General features: G+C 32.6%; 1 protein-coding gene across 1 annotated transcript in view; it reads right to left on the bottom strand.

Annotated features, from left to right (window-relative positions):
* Positions 1-502: 502 nt before the first annotated feature.
* LOC129975731 (retinaldehyde-binding protein 1-like) overlaps positions 503-22,496 on the bottom strand; it is a 43,094-nt gene continuing 21,100 nt past the window's right edge. Inside the window, exons 3-6 of the mRNA XM_056088915.1 lie at positions 20,580-20,822; positions 15,398-15,588; positions 10,459-10,569; positions 503-957 (exon numbers count right to left, since the gene is read on the bottom strand). Coding sequence (XP_055944890.1) covers positions 748-957; positions 10,459-10,569; positions 15,398-15,588; positions 20,580-20,822 — 755 coding nt within the window. The 3' untranslated portion in view covers positions 503-747. The remainder of the gene's footprint in view (positions 958-10,458; positions 10,570-15,397; positions 15,589-20,579; positions 20,823-22,496) is intronic.

The following is a 22,496-nucleotide window of genomic DNA, read 5'->3' as shown; positions in this document are numbered from 1 at the left end:
ATTTGCTAAAGCTTTAAAGATTGCTTATTAATTGTCTCTCTTATTATATTCATTGCAGTTTAAATTCCTTATTGTTTGTTTTCACTGATAGTTACAACTTTTGTTTTGACGTTTAGATTTTTAATATAAAATTTGCTATATATTTTTAAAAAATTTTTGATACATTTCATTGTTAATTATTATAAATATTTTTCTCAAATTCATTAATAAGCGGCTAATTTTATAAGAGGCCAAAATTTAATGTAAACCTTTCGATTAATTGATAAGTGTTTTCTAAAAGTATTAAAATACTGCATTGTCATCAGGACCGTACGAAAGCAAGACATTTCGAAATTCTAGAACTTATAAAAGATTATGAAATTCCAAAAATTAAAGAAATTAAATAATGATCGCAAAAAATGCATTCGTTTATTCAAAGTTCGGGGAAAATCTTTTCGTGAAGTCTCACACCCTCTAAACTTCGAATAATAGTTTTATTTTAGATAAAAAAAAAAACGAACAGTTTTATTTTATATAAAAGTTTTATTTTATATAAAAAAAACAGTCTCACAGTGTACTATCATTACAAACACAGTTTTGAACAGACTTATAAAGACATAAAAAAAATTAGAGAAAAAAGTAATAAAATAAAAGTTACATATTAGAATAAGTGACATTCATGCACGAAAACAATATTCACAACGAATATACATAATATGCAAGTTCTTGTATAAAAGCAGCAATTGAAATCTCTAAAATTCAATCACTTCAACTTCTACTAGGGGTGCTTTTGTTCTTCCTTTTGGACTTCATGAAGTTCTGGCTGAGGTAATAGAAGTAGTCCCTCTCAATCTTGTCGATATCCTTGGCCCAATGTTCGTTTGTGAACGGCACGTTGCCACCAAGTTCAGGGGGAAGAATTTCCTTTGGTACGTATTCATAGAGGGTGCTGAGATCGCTGCTTTTGTGGAAGATGAACTGGAACAGAACAAATTTTTATTTGAAATTTTTTAACTTTAAAGTTGGATCATAAAATGCTGTTATCTAGTATTAATTTGTTTTATTAAAATGAATTTTATTTGTTAGTAATTTAATGTTTATTTTATTTGTATAATTTTTTATGTAGAATAAAATGAATTTTAATATAATTTAGAAATAATTAATAAAGTGATATAATGTTATGAATCTGCAATCTTGCTTTCCAGGGCAAGATTTACAAATCGATGCCAGGCCAATAACTCCTGGCCTTTGCAATAATAAAAATGAAGGATCACGAATATTCTAGAATCTTAAAGATTACTCGAATCCTAATCTCCATTAGGACTTGAGTTATGGCGATTGTTTCATATTTCTATGTAGAATAATATGTCGGTATCTGTTATTGAGCCTATAGGAACTTATAGTTCAAGAATATTCGAGCCATCAAAAACATAACGTAAAAAAAAGCAAGTCTCGCAACTCAGTTCTTCTATCGTAAAAAGTTGTGAGATCCATGTAATACCAAGTCGGTCAATTTATTCAGTCCCCACTTAAGGTTCTTTCTTATTACGTAATTAGCTAACCTAACAACATCTTATAGTGATCATATCAATATAAAAAATTTTTTATGGTTGAAATAAATAGATTGACTTGGCAATCGCACTAAACAATCTAATTTAATATAATATGTTAATGTAATCTAATTTAATGTAAAGATACATTGTGTTTTCATGCGATGGCCAAGTCAATCTATTTATTTAAACCATAAAGATTTTTAATATTGATATGGTCACTATAAGATGTTGTTAGGTTAGCTAATTACGTAATAACTTAAGATAGAAGGACCCTTAAGTAGGGACTGAATAAATGGACCGACTTGGTATTACATGGATCTCACAACTTTTTATGATAGACTGAGTTGCAAGACTTGCTTTCTTTTACAAGTTATGTTTTTGATGGCATCTTATTTCTTTTTGTAGACAGTCCTTTTCTTATTTTTGTATGTAGTCTTCCCCTTTTTCTTTTCCGGTACTACTTCTTGAGATTCAGCTACAGTTTTTCTCAAAGCCACTTCCTTATATGTCCGAATATAGTCAATAACAAAACTCGGTCCCGAATTTATATGGTATTTATAAATTTTTTTATGATATTATTAAATTTATTTGGAATGGTATTACAAGTGCAATTATATGTCAAATTTTTGTTTTAGTCGATTGAGAAGAAACGTGTTGAAAGCAGAAATTCGAGTTTTGGATACCTACTGTTAATGCGTGTCAGAGACTAATCGCCAAATAACTCGCCAAGGATGACACGATAGATTCAGTATAGGAGTTATTTATGAAGTTATTTATCTAGTTTACTAGAAAACTAGATCGAAATTGCAAAATATTTTAGTTTTTCCTTGATTTATACACTAAACAGTAATTGTATTCTAAATTTGAAGCTTCTATGTCTGCTAGAAGTGCCTTAGAGTTTTGATGATCTGTCAGTCAGTCAGTGACAAAATTCACAAACTTTGACTAGTTATAATTCTTAAACTACTGAATCAAATTTAATGATATTTGAAATATACCGTGTTTATATAATGCCTGCGTGGTTATTGAAAATTCAGGCTTCTAGTTTTATCCACAACGAAGTTATAGGGGGTCGAAAATGACCTGAACTACTTCGAGAAAAGGATGGTAGGCCGTGCCGCTTGTTTTTGCTCGACTGCCGTGCCCCCAGATATCCTATTAAGTAAGTTATAAAAGCGAAGGGAAACTGACCAGAAGCAGTCAGTCGAATCCTTCTGTTCAGCTCTGATTTAATATTACCAATATACACTCTTTGCACACGAGGAAAGGGAAAAGAGTGCTCAAATTTTACTTTCTCGTATATGTAGTATAGAGAAAGTATAGAATCGACAAAGAATTCGAACTCGAGATTTTGACGAATCTCCACGCTTTAGACCACCCTGATTTCGAAAAACACAGTTTTGGAAAATGCCTGTCTGACTGTAATAAAAATAATTCAAAAATGCATTGAGCAAGACGGCTGAAATTTCGTATACGGTCTATACACCAATTTCACCGATTACTATCAAATGTTGAGTAAAATTTGTTCCACAGATTTTAAAATCCGCTGTGTAGATTCTTATTAAATTTTGAACCAAATCCAACTACGGATTAACTGTCTGTCAGTGTAGGCTTTCAGAAAATCGTGAACATGATAATTCAAAAGCATAGTGATTAAACACATCAAATTTGGTATTTGATTTTGTGACTACAAGTGTTATTTCATGTCAATTTTTTTGCTTCAATCGGTTGAGAAAAATGCGCCAAAAACATTTCTGAATTCTATTAATCGCCAAATAACTAGCCAGGGGTGACATAATAGATTCAGAAAAAATGCCAAATTCACGCCAAAAACTAATATTGCGTAGCTATTGTATGCCAACGCCATTCAAGGCGTTCTCTGGCATGACAAGTTTATTAGAGAGTATGCGAGAAAGTTTTAGGGAGACCACCTCCGCTGGTTTCATCTAAAATCTCAATGTGAAAATAAAAATCCTAAAAACGCTAAACTATAATCGAAATACTTTAGTAAAGAGTTAATCATATTTATAAGAAACCGTTTTGGAAATCAGCTGTTTCGCCTGAATGTTGGATTCGTTTGATTTCAGATAAATCTCTTAATACATAATTTATACGTGATTTTTTCAATAAATTGTTTTTAAGCATCAAACAAGCATTAAATCTGCGTTGTATTAATAACCTATACTTGTACTCTTTTTCGTGCAAATAAACCTATCTAGTGGAGTCGAGTCCCATGACGTCAGAGTGCTATAAAAAACATAACTATCTGGATAATTTATCTTCTAGTTGCATATTGTCTTCGATGGTTTTCAGATTTTATTTTCTAACTTCTCATTACAGTTTGGAGCAGCATAGTCAATACCATGGCACTTGTGCCAATAAAATCCAACAAAATCAAACTCTAACTTCTCATCTAAAGTAATTAGGTATTAAAAAGAATCCTTCTTTCTTAGTTTTCAACAAACAAGAAAATCTGGTGTGTTAATATTTGATGAAACACTGAAAACCATCGAGTCTCATCGCAATAAAAACGTACATTGTTGAAAATTATACCGAAAAATATTTTTTAAAAATTGAGAAAATCCAGGAAGAAATTGTATGACAGCTCAATTGAGAATAGTTGAACTTAAAAAGATAATTTTTAGAGTTTTAACTTGATGTAAAATTAATTTTTAAATAATAGTATTTTTGGAAGTAATCTTGAAAAAAATTACAAATTTACCTTTAATTTTTTAATTTTTAAAAAAAATTTAATTAAAATTTCAAATCCTATAAAAGCTGAGAAGTGCACATTTTCACTTTCAAAATATACTTGTACCAATGTTATAGCTGTAGTTCAAAAGGTCTTTAGAGGACCAACAGACAGACACTGTGGGTTTCATTGTTTATAGCATAATTTTTTTTATGATATATCTGGCGTCTTACTTTCCTTATTTTATTGCTTTATCTCCTTCTGCTTTTATGATTTTTGTTTTACCTCAATGAAATTATTGAAGCACATGTGACGTTTATTTTGTGGGAGCAAAATGTCTTAATTCTGACATTTTCAAAATATTATAATGTGTTTCCTATACACTAAAGAAAGAAAATGTCATATCAATTTAAGATCATAATGGCAGTCATTTGAATGTCCAATAACAAAGTATTATTTCAGAATGTAAACATCAAAAGTATCAAGTTGAAAGCTAAATTTATAAAAATGGATAATGAATACTTTTTCAGCTTTTCCTCTTAACTAGTTTAATGACTAATCTCTTTTTTCGAATTTTCTGTCAACTTCCGTATAGTTATTTTTAGATCATCGCTCCTGGCATGCTCTCACGTTTCTTTCTGATTTCTGATGTTATATAAGCAGGAAAAGTTTCCTTTAATTTTAAAGTGAAAAGAAATTAAAAAAAAAATGCAAGCGACATCTGGATTAGAAATGCAAAGGACTTCCGAATCATTCTTAAAATACTACGGTCCAAAGATGAGTAGAAGAAAAAAGGCCGGTGCCTGTTGTATTCAACTTGATTCAAATTCACTAATTTTTAGTTTCTCACATGCAAAGCAAACAAAGATAAAATATTTGTAAGGTAGTTTTCCGTTAGCCGGGCTCAAGCGAAAAATCGCCAAATAATGTAGAATTCCGCCAAATTTGCGTTTGGTTCACAATTGGCGATATTTGCGCCCGGCTAACGGAAAATTACCTATTGTAATCGCCAAAAGAGGCAAAAAAATTCAAAATTAAGATTTTACAAATTTTTACGTTGCACAGCTTTCCGAGCCCAAATTGCATATTTTTCGAACTCCGCCTATTTGTGAATATGATAACTAAAAGCCGTTTTCAGCTGAAAAGGTGAAATTTTGTATCTGAAATTTAAAACAAGATTGAGCATCTAAACTGCAAATCTGTATCTAATTTTGAACACAAAGAGCTAAGTGGATAAAATTTTGGGCACAGTTTTATCAACAAAATTGCAGATATATCTCAAATAATGAGCGTTCTATTAACGAATTATCTTTACACCAATCTGTATGTTCATGTAAATGTGAACGCGAGAACTCTGAAACTCAAAGATCTTGATAAATGAAATTTGGTATCTAGATTTTCAATCAAATATGTAGAATCGCGTCAAATTTTGGACCAAACTGGTTGAAAAAAGACGTCCCAAACGCAAACTGTATTATTCTTTATATAACAAAGCCACCGACTGAGGGGGTGGGGGGATTCTCAAAAATGAGAATGAGTAACTTCCGGTATGGGGGTTGATTTTTACCGCCCTGGAGGGTATAGAAATAGTGAGGGTTTGCTACCTCCCATCGATGACGGGGCGTGCTTCCTAAGGGGAGGACTGCACCTTGGCCGGTGATGGCCCTTACGTTTTCAACCACACTTTCCGCCAATGTTGTTGTTTCGTTGGTCTGGTCATTCAGGTTTATCTGTGAGCATTAGAGAGTAGTTAATTAATGATTATAAAACAGAGCGCAAAACGTGCAATGCTGTACCTTAGGCCAGGTCGGAGTAATCAATTAATGCTTACATAATAGAGCGCAAAACGTGCAATGCTGTACCTTAGGCCAGGTCGGAGTAGTCAATTAATGATTATAAAACAGAGCGCAAAACGTGCAATGCTGTATCAATAAATGTAAAAGTCGAAAAAAGGGAGGATATTTTCTATTATGCTGTGACGCTTATACCTTGACCTGATCTCTGATTTCGAGAGAATAATAATCTGATTACTCCTGTCTATCCATGGTCCTCAGTTTTCACATGGGGATGGGAGAGGGAGAAAGTTTTATTAAGGAATATATGAGAAAGTCTAGAGGAAGGACACATTCCCTGGTTGAAATTTTGTTGCAGACACTGCTACAACATGATTACATATAAAATTCGTTTTAAGATTACGGAAAAGTAAACATATTCATAAATAATATATATAAACATAAACATAGCCATTGTCATACTGATGTATTCAGTTACTTGAATGACAAAAAAGTGTTTTTCTAATGTTTTAATGAAAATCAACCACTGCGCAATAATTGAATATATTTACTAAGTTCTGAACACGATGTCCTACGACTTTTTTCGATACCATCAAATTTTTTCATTAAAAACTTGTTCGTCTGAACGGGGAAAAATAACGACAGAAATTGATGTCTGCGTAGTGGAAGAAATGGTCAAGGCTAATGACAGGACGCTCGTTATAATAACAGGTGATCGCGCTTTTTGGTATGCGAGGCCTTGAAACGGCAAAGAAAAGGAAAGTGACCCACTTTGTACTGTTAATCTGTATAATGAAAACAGTGCTTTGTGCTGATTTAAATAAATGCCATAAGCTTCTAAATTGCCCCATTTGAAGGGAAAAAAAATCCGAGTATTTCTGTCCTGAATATTTAATGTGATTGGTTAATTATAATGGAATTTCCTGCTTTGACTTAATTGTATACCAAGTATACAAATAAAAAAACATCGCAATCGTCATAAAAATTTGACCTCGAGTTTTTTTGAGTTATCTCTATATTGCTCTCGTGGATTTACTGTTTTTCTATGTTGGGTGCCTTCTTATGTAGGTATTGGGGGCAATGAGAAGGTGACAGTGCCGGCAAATCGGCTTCTACTACAGCAAATATTACATACAGCTTCTACTACAGCAAAATTTGCAATGGGATCTTCCGATTAACATTGCAGCTCTGTTTCAAATTTTTGCTTCAAGTTGTAGAAAAAAGACATCCAGTCTATATATTCGACTTCCTTTATTATACTGCAAAGCAATAATTTTGAAAATAACCAGATGGAGTGGTTTTCTGAATATACCTTTATATGTGGTGATCCTACTTTCATAAAGATGACGTCGCAGTTTAAGTTGCATGCTCGTGCAAGCGGATTAAGGAAGTACCAAAGGGGGAAGTACTGTGGTAATCCTGCTTCCATCAAGATGACGTCGCAGTTTAAGTTGCGTGCTTGTGCAAGCGGATTAAGGGGGGGGGAGTACTGTGGTGATCCTGCTTACATCAAGATGACGTCGAATGATTGATCCACTTGAACGAGCACTTAGCTTAAACTGCGACGTCATCTTGATGGAAGCAGGATCACACATATAATCTCCAATAAAGGTCTTATCCTATTTTTTAAACATGAAGTGAACCTTGGGTAAGGCCGAAAACGTCCTTCATGTTTTTAGCTGGCGATAGTTACGAAATATAGATCTTTGGTATGAATCTAGCCTTTTTACTGAATCTGTCTATAAAATATGCATTTTGAATGTCTTTCTGTGGATCAAATAAAAAGCAAAATCTGGCATGGAACTAAAAATGTAGTCACAAAATACCGAATTGCAAGATAGAAGATACAACGAAACGAATTTTATTGTTTATGTCATTCCGTTTTTGAGTTCTTGCGTTTACAAGCATGTGGAAATACAGACCTAGAGATGGTCGACCCTAGGACAGAGTTGGTTCACAATCAGATAACAATCGATATTTTAAATGTTAAACTTGTGAATCAAATTTGATCTACGTAGGTCATTGAGTTTTGGAGCTATCGAGTTCTTTTTTAATTGAGCAACTAAACTGACAGACTTCCGGACAGACAGATATAAGCTTCTTTTTTTCGCATTCAGAGTGGTCTGAAGCGTAAAAACTCGTTAAATTTCGAGTTCGAATTTTTTTTTGGAAATTGCAATATTTCCTCTATATTTCGCATATGAAAAAATAAAGATTTGGAAACCTCTGGTTTTACGGTCTTGTCCATTGTTTACAATTTTAATAGATAAAAACTATCTGTATTAGAGAGAATGCGAGATACTTTCATGGAGAATATTGCGAGAAGATCTGAAACTTGGTTGATTTATCAAAATCTCTAGGTTGAATTTTTTATACGATTTTATTTTTCTGCTTGTATACTTCGTATGCGAAATTGAGCAATTTATGCAGTTGAATATGTAGTTTGCCTCCGGAAATTTATGAAATTTCTGTTTTCCTTTAAGAATGCTAATTCAGTAATTAACATTCATCCGATACATTATGTTTGTTACAGTGAGCGAAATTTTATCATAGAATGGAAACGTGACTGTTTTTTTACCTCTCAATGGAAACACTGAATAAATTTTTCCTATAATAGACATCGCCATTTTTCACAAACACGATGTTTTAAAATTTCTGTTTCTGTCTACCACTAGACAACTCGAGTAAGTTTCAAAATGTTGTTAGATATGGGCCTTTTTCACATATTATAAAATATTTACAGGGTGGTCTAAAAAAACTTCCCCTATATATGAAACCCTAGCGGCCTATCCGTTCAACCAATCGAACCACAATTTCAGACATGGTTGTTTGAAGGTATGCGCTGGAGATTGTGATGATTCTAAACAACGCAGAGCTCACGGTTACAGTTACAGTGAGAGAATTTCGAAATTTTCGAATGCAAGACCCACTTTTTCCTTGCGCAAATTGATCAGCGTATTGAAAAACCACAAATGGGGTTGGAACGATTAGCGTGTGATGAAAATTGCCAGCGTAAAGCATTTGCAAAGAAGAGCATTATAAAGGACTAATGACAACACAGAGAGGAAAGAGAAGAGAATATTTTAATGGAAAGTTATAATTACAGGTTTTCAACGTGTTCATCTTCGCAGGCGACAACGCATTGCATTCGGGAGATTGTGGACAACAATGCCGAACGTAGCATGAAAGGAAAAATCTGCATAACTCTTCTCTTTCCTCTCTGTGTTGTCATTAGTCCTTTATAATGCTCTTCTTTGCAAATGCTTTACGCTGGCAATTTTCGTCACACGCTAATCGTTCCAACCCCATTTGTGGTTTTTCAATACGCTGATCAATTTGCGCAAGGAAAAAAAAAAAAAAAATTGGGTGTTGCCATTCGAAAATTTCGAAATTCTCTCACTGTAACTGTAACCGTGAGCTCTGCGTTGTTTAGAATCATCACAATCTCCAGCGCATACCTTCAAACAACCATGTCTGAAATTGTGGTGCGATTCTTTGAGCGGATAGGCCGCTAGGGTTTCATATATAGGGGAAGTTTTTTTTAGACCACCCTGTATTTTGGATCGAAGAGAAGTAATTGTACCAACAGCTTCAAATACATAAATTGTCATGATAATGAAAATATTACAAATGGGATGATCATGCTTTCTGCATGATGTAAATTTTTGTTTGTTAATTACCAATTCATTTCATGTTGTTTTTTTAATGTAAGTCTAGCTTGTATCAACTATTCTACATTGATATTTAACTGTATTTTTAGAGCAACATTGGTACTATTACAAATTTGCAATATGTCTTTGTACTGTAAATAGAAATGATACAGACGATAGTTTACAGATACAGTAGGAGATAATGAAAGGATTACGAGTCAATCACCTTCGTCCTTCTCTAAAAATTCAGCAGATTGGAATGAAGGACCCGGAATAATCAAGAACCTCTGCTATATCTCAATTAGAAGCAAATATATGATATTTTTATGGAAGTTTCTTTGCCTTGACACTGAAGCTACAAAAAATCAAAAGGCAGAGATGTTCTCAGTTAACATTAATGACTGAAATTAAGCTCAAGCGAGTTGTTGTGCGAGTTCTTTCTTATCGCTTTCTACTGCTACCGTTGTTTATTATCGATTTGCTGCTTTTGCGTTGCTGTTTATTGCAAGTGCTGTTTTGTGTATGCTTCCTCTGAGCTGTATTATTTGTATATCACATTTTCATACAGAATAAATCCTCGTTATTCCATAATCCTGTTGGATTTATCACTGTACAACGTTTGGGTTTTTCCATAACAATACATTCAAAATCAATTGTTAGAAATTAATTAAATAGGAAAGTATACAAACCTACAAATAATTTAAATAAATCAAAGCAATTTATAAATATAACATGAAACGTCTAATTCACAGATTTCTCATGCAAAAGAAAAATCGAACGATACGACTTACTCGTTTCCTAATTTTCTCGCTTAGAAGAGGCTTCACGAGCTTCCAACCAATTTTGTAAAATGGAGATATGTTGATCACGTGAAATGCTTTCAGGAAGCATGGGCAGGCACGCTGAGAAATAAAATGAACATCGATTTAAAAAAACAAACATTGATGATAATTTCAACAATTTTTACAATATAATTAAAATACTCAATTGTCTTTAAACTTTACTCATGGAGATTGCCTTCATTATTCGAGTATTTGTGTATTTTTTAAAATTATTTTCTACTAAAAATGTTCTACATTTGAAAAAAAAATGTCACGGTAGTCTGGTTGTAAAATTTTAGAATTGGGACGGATTAGCAAGGCCCCACCTTTTATGTGGTTCCTGTTTATACTAAATTTGATCGAAACAGGATGACGTTCTATTTCTTTAAGAATCTGTTGAACAGTTCTTCAGCATTCTGTGATTCATTTACTAGTTCGGCAAGACTGGGAGTTTTCTACTATCGCCTGTATTCTTTGGGCATTACATTTGACAGGAAACTCAACTTTCTATTTCATGTGAAAACACGGCGGAAATAGTGTGAAAAATCACTAAATATTTTAAAAGTTCTATCAACTACAGACTGAGGAGCAGACTGAAGTTCTATACTTAAAATATATATGGCGCAGTATGGGCAGATATAGCATTTGCGCCATAAAACCCCAAGAAACCAACCAACCATACTTAAAATATATAAAGCCACAGTACTCTCTTAACTAGATCGCGGCTGTGAAATTTATGGATCTGCACGAAAAAAATGTTTTATTAAAGCTGGATACAATTCATCACGCAGCTCTTCGACTCTGTTCAGGAGCTTTTGGAATATCACCTGTTAAGAGCCTGTATGTCGAATGCTATGAGCCTACTCTTGAATTAAGAAGGAAGATGCTATCTCTCAATTATTATTTTAGAAATGAATCAAATGTGAATCATCCATTCCGTAATTTTAAACTTAGCCCCATTTTTAGTTCGATGCACGATGCCAGAAATTCATTTATACCCGTATTTGTTACTAGGATTTTTAATATCCTCGCAGATTTAAATTTACTGAATACATATGTAGCCCCGCAGTCGTTAAATAAAATTCCCCCTTGGAAAATCCCTAATGTGCAATATTTGAATCCTTTTTAAACTTTTACCAAATCTGACGTAGCAGACATTATTGATCATTAAAAATTTCTTGATCACAGGCATTATTATCAAGATTTTACACCAGTATACACGGAGGGATTAAAATCTGTTCGCCATGCGTCTTTCGTTGTTATTTTCAATGGAAAAGTTTTTCTTACAGGCTTCATTATTCTTGTTCAGTTTTCACAACGGAGGCGATTGCTATTTTATATAGGCCGCGGTGGCCTGGTGGTAAGGTCTCGGCTTAGGAACCGGAGGGTTTCAGGTTCAAGACCCTATTCCACCGAAGAACCGACGTGTAAGGGGGTCTGTTGCACGTTAAATCCGTCCTGACCAAGCGTCCTCCCGCTGGTGAGGTGTGGTGTGGATAGGGGGGTGCCAGCTCAGATGTCGTCCTCGTCATCTGACCGCGGTTCAAAATGACGAGATCCGTTCCAAAATAGCCCTAGTGTTGCTTCAAACGGGACGTTAATATAACCAAACCAAACCTGCTATTTTATATATACTAGAAGAAATTTCGCATGACTTGCAAAAAAAAAAAAAAAAAACAAAATACTTATACTGATTTCTTAAGTGTTTTAATGTCACTAAAATCCTTTAATCCCAATCTTCATAATTATCCTTTAATTTTAAGAGTTTTAGATATTTTTAAGAACCTGAATTCTCATGGTTTTACTGTTTGTTGGGTACCATCACATGTGTGAATTTTAGACAATGAGAAAGCGGACAAGACCGCCAAATCGGCAACTGCTTCCCTAAATATGACTTGACAAGCGATCGATTAAAAAACACACATTAAAATGGTTCTTTACTCGAAATGGCAACAGAGTGGGATCTTGAGATAGAGAACAAACTCCAAGCTATCAAACGACTTTTACAGTCTTGGCCTTCATTAAAAAATAGAAACGTAGATACTTTTTTAACACGCTTATGCATTGGTCATACAATATTCACTCATCCATTCACTCATCCAAATGTGTATTCACCATATTTTATCTGAATGTCCGTGCTTCAATGTTCAGCGCTTGAGGTTTTTTCAAACGTCTTCAATTATGAACTTTACTTGGCAAAATCCCTCCTGTTAATCTTTTTGATTTTTAAAAATCCATAAAGGTTTATTCCCTCATTTAAAATATATTTATTTTCTTAAAAAAATATTTATAACCTCTCTTAGTCAAATTTTATACTCTCATATTGCTATGATTTTAATTCACTGGTTGGCGCAGCATAGTCATCTTGGCTTTTGGGCCAATAAAAGCCAAACCAAATTCCTTGGATTCAGTTCATTTCAATTATGACTTGATTCTAAAGATGAAGGTAACACTTCAGAAAATTTGATACCAATTGTCTCAGATATACTTAAAGCTATTGATTAATGCACCTGAACATCAACTGAACTGGTATTGCCATAAGTATTTTGTGATTTCCACATGGCTGAAAACAATTTGTATTTCACACGTGTGATGACATCGAAGTAACTATAGGCATTTCTCGCTTCAATCTAATGCTTGGCGGATTTAATCGAATGCTATAAAGAATGGTGTTCACTATTATCTTTTTACATCACTTGGATTTAAACTCTCATGATTATGATTGGATTCTAAAGGATAAAGGAAGCACTTCATGATATTTGATACTGAACTGTGTATCGCCTTTTACAGAGATACAAAAGGCGATACACAGTTCCATACAAAAATTCAGCCCAAACTGATATTACTTTAGATGTTCGGCTACTTTTACATCGCCGAAGGAAAATTGTATGCAGCATTGGTGATGACACTAAACCTCCATAAAGGTTTCTTGCTTGAATCAAATGCTTGATCGTGAGGTTGAGAATTCTCAGATACTCTCCTGAACCATCTAGATTTAAATCCATTTCAATATGATTCGATTACAGGAATGAAGGAAGTACCTCATGACATTTGATATCGAATCGTTCCAGAGATGCTGAAAACGAAACACTGCTGTATCCAAAAAATTCAACAAAACTGATATTACTTCCGTTATTAAGCTATTTCTATATGGATAAATATCAACTGTATACAATATTGGAGATAGACCAAACAACCAAAACAAGATTTCTTGCTTGAATCAAATGCTTGTTTCTGAAGCTGGCAATTCTCAAACATCCTCCCGAACCGAATGGATTCAAACCCCTTGATTGCGATTCAAATTCAGTGATGACTGATGCATTTCACGGCATTTGATACCGAACTTTTCCAAAGACAAAATAATAGACCACTCCATTTGGAAAATCAAAAGATGCGTTACTGCTTCAGATATTCTACAATTTCCACATGGACGAAAAAAAATTATATATAACACTGAAGACGGCTGTATAAGAACTAGAAATGTTGAATCGAATGTTTGTTTCTGAAGCTGGGAATTTTCAAACATACTCCTGAATCGTTGGATTCAAATCCCCTTGATTGCGATTCAAATTCAGTGATGACTGATGCATTTCACGGCATTTGATACCGTGCTTTTCCAGAGACAGAACAATAGACCACTCCATTTGGAAAATCAAAAGAAGCGTTACTGTTTCAGATATTCTATAATTTCCACATGGAAGAAAAAAATTTATATATAACACTGAAGACGGCTGTATAAGAACTAGAAATGTTGAATCGAATGTTTGTTTCTGAAGCTGGGAATTCTCAAACATCCTCCTGAATCGTTTGGATTCAAATCCCCTTGATTGCGATTCAAATTCAGTGATGACTGATGCATTTCATGGCATTTGATACCGAACTATTCCAGAGACAAAATGATAGACCGCTCCATTTTGAAAATCAAAAGAAGCGTTACTGCTTTAGATATTCTACAATTTCCACATGGAAGAAAAAAATTTATATATAACACTGAAGACGGCTGTATAAGAACTAGAAATGTTGAATCGAATGTTTGTTTCTGAAGCTGGGAATTCTCAAACATCCTCCTGAACCGACAGGATTCAAACCCCTTGATTACGATTCAAATTCAGTGATGACTGATGCATTTCACGGCATTTGATACCGAACTTTTCCAGAGACAAAACAATAGATTACTCCATTTGGAAAATTAAAAGAAGTACTTCAGATATTCCACAATTTCCACATGGACGAAAATAAATTATATATAACACTGAAGACGGCTGTATAAGAACTAGAAATGTTGAATCGAATGTTTGTTTCTGAAGCTGGGAATTCTCAAACATCCTCCTGAACCGACTGGATTCAAACCCCTTGATAGCGATTCAATTTCAATGATGACTGATGTATTTCACGGCATTTGATACCGAACTTTTCCAGAGACAAAACAATAGATTACTCCATTTGGAAAATTAAAAGAAGTACTTCAGATATTCTACAATTTCCACATGGACGAAAATAAATTATATATAACACTGAAGACGGATGTATAAGAACTAGAAATGTCCTTTCACTTGAATCGAATGTTTGTTCAAAGGATTGGCAACTCTTTTTTTTGTTTCTGTACTCCCCGAATTTATGCCTATTGATTGTTATTTAATTCTAAAGATGATGGAAGCAATTCACAACAATTGATATCGAGCAGTTACAAATATACTTAAATCAATGCACAACTTTCATCGAAAAATTAAAAGAATTGCTATAGCTCCATGGTTGAAACGAATTGTATACAAAAGTGATATCGGAGAAACGATAAGAGATTGAATGTGATACCAATATAGTATCAGTTGTCAAAGTATGGTTTCTACTATTAAATTTTCATCTCTTGTACATTTTTATAGGAAAATGCATATGCATAGAGATATCTTACCTGTAACAAAACCGTTCCAAATATCATCCACCGGCTCATGGCCAGGACTTGCTGAATTTTCAGATCTTTCAAGTCTAGGATGACAACGAAGCCGAGTATCTGATTGACTGGATTGTGACCCGCATTTTGAACTGCCATGACACCTGTGAAAATGGCGTCTGCAGCGGGTATCTCATTCGGGTCCCATTTATCTATAAATAATAACACGGATTAAGATTAGAATTATAAATACCTGAATGATTTTCTTTGGAATATAAATGATGTAAAAACGAACAATCAATTGAATATATTTTAAGTGATCAATTGATTGTTCATTGATCAAGATTGAACTGTCGGTTTCCAAGTGATAGTCACTGAAGATTAAATAATTATTAAATGCATTAGAAATTAAAACCTTAATGTTCAATAAAAATTATTGTGTATGGATAATTTCATCCATTTTAACAATGAAGAAACCTAGCTTTCTTTTCGTTTTTTTCATGTATGAAATATCAATACGAAACTATATATCTCACATGTATGGAATATATACTTTCTCATATATACTTCTTTTTCATATACGAAGTATATAAAGGGAAAGTATTGTAATCGTCAAAAATATATATGAGAAATATGAAGATTTTGGCAAATCTTCAAAAGAGTTCCTTGAATTCGAAAAACACATTTTTGGAATGATGTCTGTCTGTCCGTGAACAAGAAAATTAAAAAAAAAACGACTTTAGCTAAACGAAGAAAATTTTCTATGTAGTCTTTGCATTGAAGCTTGCAGATTTCTATAAAATTTGAACGAAAAACATTAAGAAGAAATCTGTCTGTCCAGGTGTACCATTACGAAGTAACACTTGAACTACTAACCGAAAGGAGTTAAATGAATTAAAAATAATACTCAAGTTTAACATTTGATGCGAAGATGGGTTCAGATTTTGAACAAATCTTCCAACGGATTGACTAATACCTGCGGCTACTACTACAGCAAATATTAGTATCCCTGAGAGTGATTAAAAAAAACATAACTTTGCTCTTCTCAAAATGGCAGACGCAATGGGATCTATTAACAGTAAACAAACATTGTAGCGTTAAACAGCTTGTTGAATTTTGGTCATGTCTTCCAAACAGGAAAGCTCTTTTGCTTGATAAAATATCACATGCTTATTTTTTTGCTTTTTTAAAATCAATAGGTTTTTATCTTCATATTTAAGTATTCTTCGTCTTTCTTCAAAGGTTTTTATAGCTGAAATTTAATATTTTAATCCTAAAAACTCCAGTTTGGTGCAGCATAGCCAACACCATGGCTCTTGCGTCAATAAAATCCAATGCAATTATAATTAGCATGTTAATAAGAAAATAATTTTTTTTTATCAAAGTTCTGATGGCTAAAAAAAATCTTATAGGCATGAGATGGTAAAAACAAAATTATATGAAAATCAATTCCAACAAATATTCATTAGAAACACATTTTTAAATATTAATTAAATATTAATAACATCTGAAAAATGATCTTAAAATTATAATTCAGTAAGAGTATCGTTTTCAGATCCTTATGATTTTATAATTTTCTATTAATATCCTGATTTTTGATAGATAGTTTTCTACTTTTTAGTATATACTAAAAAAAACAGCATGTTCTAGAACCATTTTATTTTCATTAATTTTTCCTTCTGATTTTTCATTTAAAATTAAGAATACATTTGGTAAAAGCAATAAGTACCTTTCATTTCAATTATGTATTTATTTTAAGACATTTCTAGGAAGTGGCGTTATTTTAAAGACAAAGAAGATTCATTATAAAAATTAGTGAAGACTGCTTCTGATATTGTTTTGGCACTTTTGATTCCTGTTATTTTTGACAGTTCAGATGCAACAAAACGTCTTCAACAGTAAAAATAAAAATACAAAAAAATAAATGTTAGTTTCTGCAAATTTAATTAAAGGCCTTTTTCTGTCTGCCAATCAATCTGGACAGGCAAAAAAAAAAGGGGAGGACTAAATCGTGAATCCATCCTTCTCCTTTAAATGTCTAAGAAAGTTCATGGTCACGCAACTACGAATTCAAATAGTGGAAGCGCATTTTACGAACTGAATTCATAAATGTATGACAACTGTAGAGTTTCTGATTGGGAAAAGCTGTTTTGCTATTTCAGTGATTTTGGCGAAGGCTAATTAAAGAATAAAACACATTAATAAGTAAGCCTAAAATACAATATGGCATTTCAAACACCCGATAGAACTACGCCCATTTCAAAGGTCTAAATAAACTAGGCCTCATTCAAACTATCGAAATAAACAAGGTTTAAGTTCATTATGAGAGTTCGGGAATTTTATTTCATAAAGAAGAGTTTGAAAAAGAATAAAAGAACATTTATTTATTTCATCTGTGACATTTCTAGTTTCTCTATTAATAATTTTCCCAATTAAGAGGAAGTCTGGTTTAGTAATGTATTTGCTGCTAATTCAAGATATATTGTTTAGGATCTTTCGAGAGATTTGTTTAAACATAAAAGTTTTTCTTAATAGCTGTAATTGCCATGAGTGATAGGATTTTTATTTTCAGAATCTGCACATGATTGTTTTGTGCTTCAGTAGAATAGTGAAGGGAACCTAGTATGTATTTTGGAAGCCCTTTTTCGTCCAATTGAATTGAAAACTGAACTCAGAAATGCAATTTTAGTGCTGATATCACATGCCAAATTTCATTTACCAAAAGCGCTATATTTCTGAATTTTCGCATTTACCTTAATGCGAATGCGAAGATCGATAGACGTTGTTGTTTCTAATGGTACTTGTCATAGACAAATCACTGATTTTAGAAGCCAGTGATTTTAAGCCAAGGGTGCATCAAGCCAGCTATGATGTCATAGTTCTACGTCAATCGTTTAAAAACGCATCTGCTTTTAAAGAAGCAAACGTAATAATAATGTAATACTGGTAAAAGCAGGTAAAATAATATATGCGATTAAAAGATGATTATGAAAATTGCCATTTATGCTTGATTCATTGCCTACTCGATTTCGAGCTTCAATAATCCTTGCCTACGCGATTTCGAGCTTTAAAACTCAAACAACATCATGTTCTCACATGATAAAAGTGAAACTGAGTGTAGAAAGTAATTTGGGGACTAAACTATCAAGTTTTAATCCAGATATTGGTTCACTCATGGAAGACAAACTACGTCAAAGATCCCGTCCGTTTTTTTATTTATTTATTTTGAGTTCTAATTGAGCATTTTTGAATTTTCTTAAATTGCGACAGATAATTAATACATTTTTTTTACTTTATTAAGAGTCTATTTTGAATTCTTTTAGAATATCTTTTAATTATTTCTAATATAGCGGGCATTTAATATTGCCAAGGATAAAATTTTTATGATCGATAAGAAAACAAAATAATTCTGTTTATTTTGAAAAGTAAAAGAAAATGACAACAAAATGAAGCACTCGCAATATTGCTTTAAGAAAAAGATTAAATATCAAAATTAAATAGAAAAGAAGGTGCAGCTTCTAGAAACTTTCAATCAACCTCTACACGATGGAATGTTACCATTTCTTTATTTTTATTCATTTAATCATCTTTTTAGCTTCCAGCTATTAAACATCAGTCCACATTTCTTAAAATAAGAAGTTACATTATTTTTTTTTTGTAGAAGTTTCATTATTTTTTTTCGATGAGGCAATACATAAAGGATATGTGTTTGTATTTTTTCACTTATTTATTTAGTTTTAGACCTCAAGATTTTTTTTTTACACTGCAGGCTTTTTGTAATCACTACCAAAAAAGTTTGGAATCATTTATGGAACATTCGATTGAAGAGCTCTTCTAGAATATTCTACTTCTTCTAGAATGAGTGTAACCTTCTCCCTCTTACTTTCTTGTGATCCTTAATTTCGCTAGAATTTTTTCCTCGAAACTTGCATATATGCACTCCCTCTGGTAACAGGTTGGACAGATCTTAATAGTTATCAACATATTACCATGCATACTTATTTTTATTTACTCTGAAATAAAGTTTATTTCTATTTGATAAATTGTTTCGGAGTTTATAAAGTGAAAGTATAAATATGGGTGAACAAATTTAATTTTTTAAAAACAAATTCGAAAATTTTGAAAAATTAAGATAATTTTTCTTTAATTAGGGGTCTTCTATGTTCAGGGACTCAAGACATTGCCTTGGAAACTTATGACTCAGATTATTTCAGTTAAAGGATTGATTTGAAAAAGGCTAATTTTCGGTAAATCAGGCGCAAGCGAAATGTCGCCAAATAATTTAGATTTGCGTCCCCAGATCATAAAATAAAATGTCGCAAATTCTGACAACCTGCGAAGTAACTCAACGCTACAACTTAGGCATAGGTACGACCGCGGTGGTCTGGTTTCGACTACGGAACCGAAGGTTTCAAGTTCGAGACCCGATTCCACCAAAGATCGTTAAGTCCATCGAGGCAGAACGTCCTTCCGCTGGTGAGGTATGAAAATTTGGAGAGGGGGGTTGCCAGCTCAGGTGTCCTCCTCGTCGTCTGGTCTCTCTTCAAAATTTTGAGGTCCGTCCCAAAATAGCCGTAATGTTGCTTTAAAAACGATGCGTTAATATAACTAAACTTAACTAATTTGGAGTAACTAAACTAAACTTAACTAAAAATAACTAATTTCGACTTGCGTTGGCTAACCGAAAAGTAACTGAAAAAGTTTTACGGGTCTAAAATGGCTTCTTTTTTTATTGTGAGAATATGATGTTTTTTTTCGTTTGGAGTTTTTTAAGCTCTAAAATGTACGGGCAGAAAAGTGGCGATTTATAGCTTTTGAGGCATCAATTTTTCGTTTCCAGGGTAATTAAGAAATAATAACAAATCGCCAACAATATATATAATTTTTTTAAAAAATTTTCTAGCTGTCAAAAAAAAGTTATGGAGATCGACTCATTTTAAGATAGAAATAAACATTGTTTTTGTAACAGGTTAATGATTTAAATTAAATAAGACAAACAATGACTTAACAAATAATAATGTTCTCATTTGATAACTTGAAATTTGTGGCAGCAGATTTCAATTTTTATATTTTGTGAGTTTTTATTAATAGTTTAATTAATATAACTATTTGAATAATTAAAATGTATTAATCAGCTTCTAGACTACATTAATTCAAAAATGTTTAATATCTACCAATTATTTTTTTAGAAGAATAATCTTACCTGCCCTGGTATACATAATAGCTCTTCCATCTTGATCCCTATAAGGGAGGAACCCAAACATGTTGCATGAGTTTACTTTGCGGACAATTTCAGGCTCGTTCCTTTCGAGTAAGTAGCGGTAAGATTCAACATAAGTCAGTCCAAGTTTTAGGAGATCGAACGCCTTCTTGGCGTCAAACTTTTTCGTTCGCAACCAAATTAAAATAAGGTTGTCTTCGGCTGTTAGATGTAAATCAGGATCGTCTAGAAATAAAAAAAAAGAGGCAAAAATTAAAGATATTTTCAAAAATTATAAATTTCAACATAAATGAAAATGCAGTTAGAAATATGATGTTATGTAATATATAAGAAATATATTGTTAAAAAGAAAAAGTAGAGTAAAAATATTTAATTCTAATGAATGAATGGCAAACAAAGTTTTGGTGCTGGACCGGTTTTGAGATGAAATAACAGCTATGATGTCATAGTTCTACTTCAAGCTTTAAAAAACGCATCTGCTATCAAAGAAGCATACGTAATAATAAAGCAATATTGATAAAAGCAGACCAACCTTTTAAAACACATCTGCTTTCAAAGAAGCATATATAATAAAAATGCAATACTGGTAAAAGCAGGTAAAAAAATATATGCAATTAAAAGATGAAGATGAAAATTGCCATTTATGCTTTATTCATTGCTTACGCGATTTAGAGCTTCAAAAGCCCCTAACCAAAACAATATCATGTTCTCACATGATAAAAATGACTTAAAAAAAGAGGTATGAAGCAAAAATTCTTTAGTTTGGAGATTTATCAAATAATTTGCTTAAAATTTTGCAGTTAGCTTAAGTTAAGTTTTGCAGGTACTTGAAATAAAGGATAAGCAAGCTGTATTTCAACCCATTCTTTAGGTGTTGGATTCAACTGATAGATAATACGAAGTTTTCAATTTTTTTGCTCATTGGGAAGCAATGAAACAATTGTAAAATATTTTTTAACGAATAGTTTATTTATTCTCTAACACAGCAACAGCAGAATATATTAAGAAATTATTATACCAAATTTAAATAAAAAAATTATGGATTAGATTTTAATTTATGAAGTTTTTTTCTTCTATTCTATCAAAAACTATAATTTGAGAAAATAGCATCTAAAGATGTAAAATAACATTAAAACGTATCAAAATGCAAATATAAAAATAAGTATAACGTCACAAGAAATAGATTTAGAAATGAAATTCTACTGGTTTTTATAAAGAAACCCGTTCATGCATGTTCATGCGTTAAGAATATTAAATTAAAAAAAAATTCATAATTTCGAAAAAAATCGAATTTTTAACGTAGTCTTAGTAAAATAACGTGATAATCCAAGAAAAGTTGTTTTGGGTCCAGAAATATGGAAGGAGTGAATCCATTGTACAAAAATTTCGCCAAATTGTAAAAATTAACTCAAGTGCATACAATTATCTCTTAATAGCATGTCATTGGCGGACTTTTCATGTTGACTACATGTCATTAGTGAACACAGAAATCGCCAAATTGACTAAATTTTTTTCTTGCCACTTTTTGGTCGCCGTTATAACCGTCAAGTACCTCAAATTATGACAGACATTAAACCCTGTTAGTTAAATAGTTTATCACTTGTTTTGTTTATTATGTACCTGTGTCTTTAGAATGAAATTCCATGACACCATAGAGCTATTAGAAGTATTGTTGTTGTTTCTAATGCCACTTCTCATAGACAAGCCCACTGACTTTAGAAGTCTGTGATTTTAAATCAATTGTGCGTCTCTTGTTTTTCAGTATTCCTATCAAGGGCCAAGATTACGACTTAGCTACACACACATCACAGCCCTTTTTACGGGGCGGACTTCATTCATGCATTTCGTTCACACAACCGCAGATCGTCATTTAGACCTGAATCAGAGAACGATCATCCC

Source organism: Argiope bruennichi, chromosome 7 (assembly GCF_947563725.1).
Source record: "Argiope bruennichi chromosome 7, qqArgBrue1.1, whole genome shotgun sequence".
Lineage (NCBI taxonomy): Eukaryota > Metazoa > Arthropoda > Arachnida > Araneae > Araneidae > Argiope > Argiope bruennichi.
Note: the sequence above shows the minus strand (reverse complement) of the source record. Positions and strands in the feature narration are given on the sequence as shown.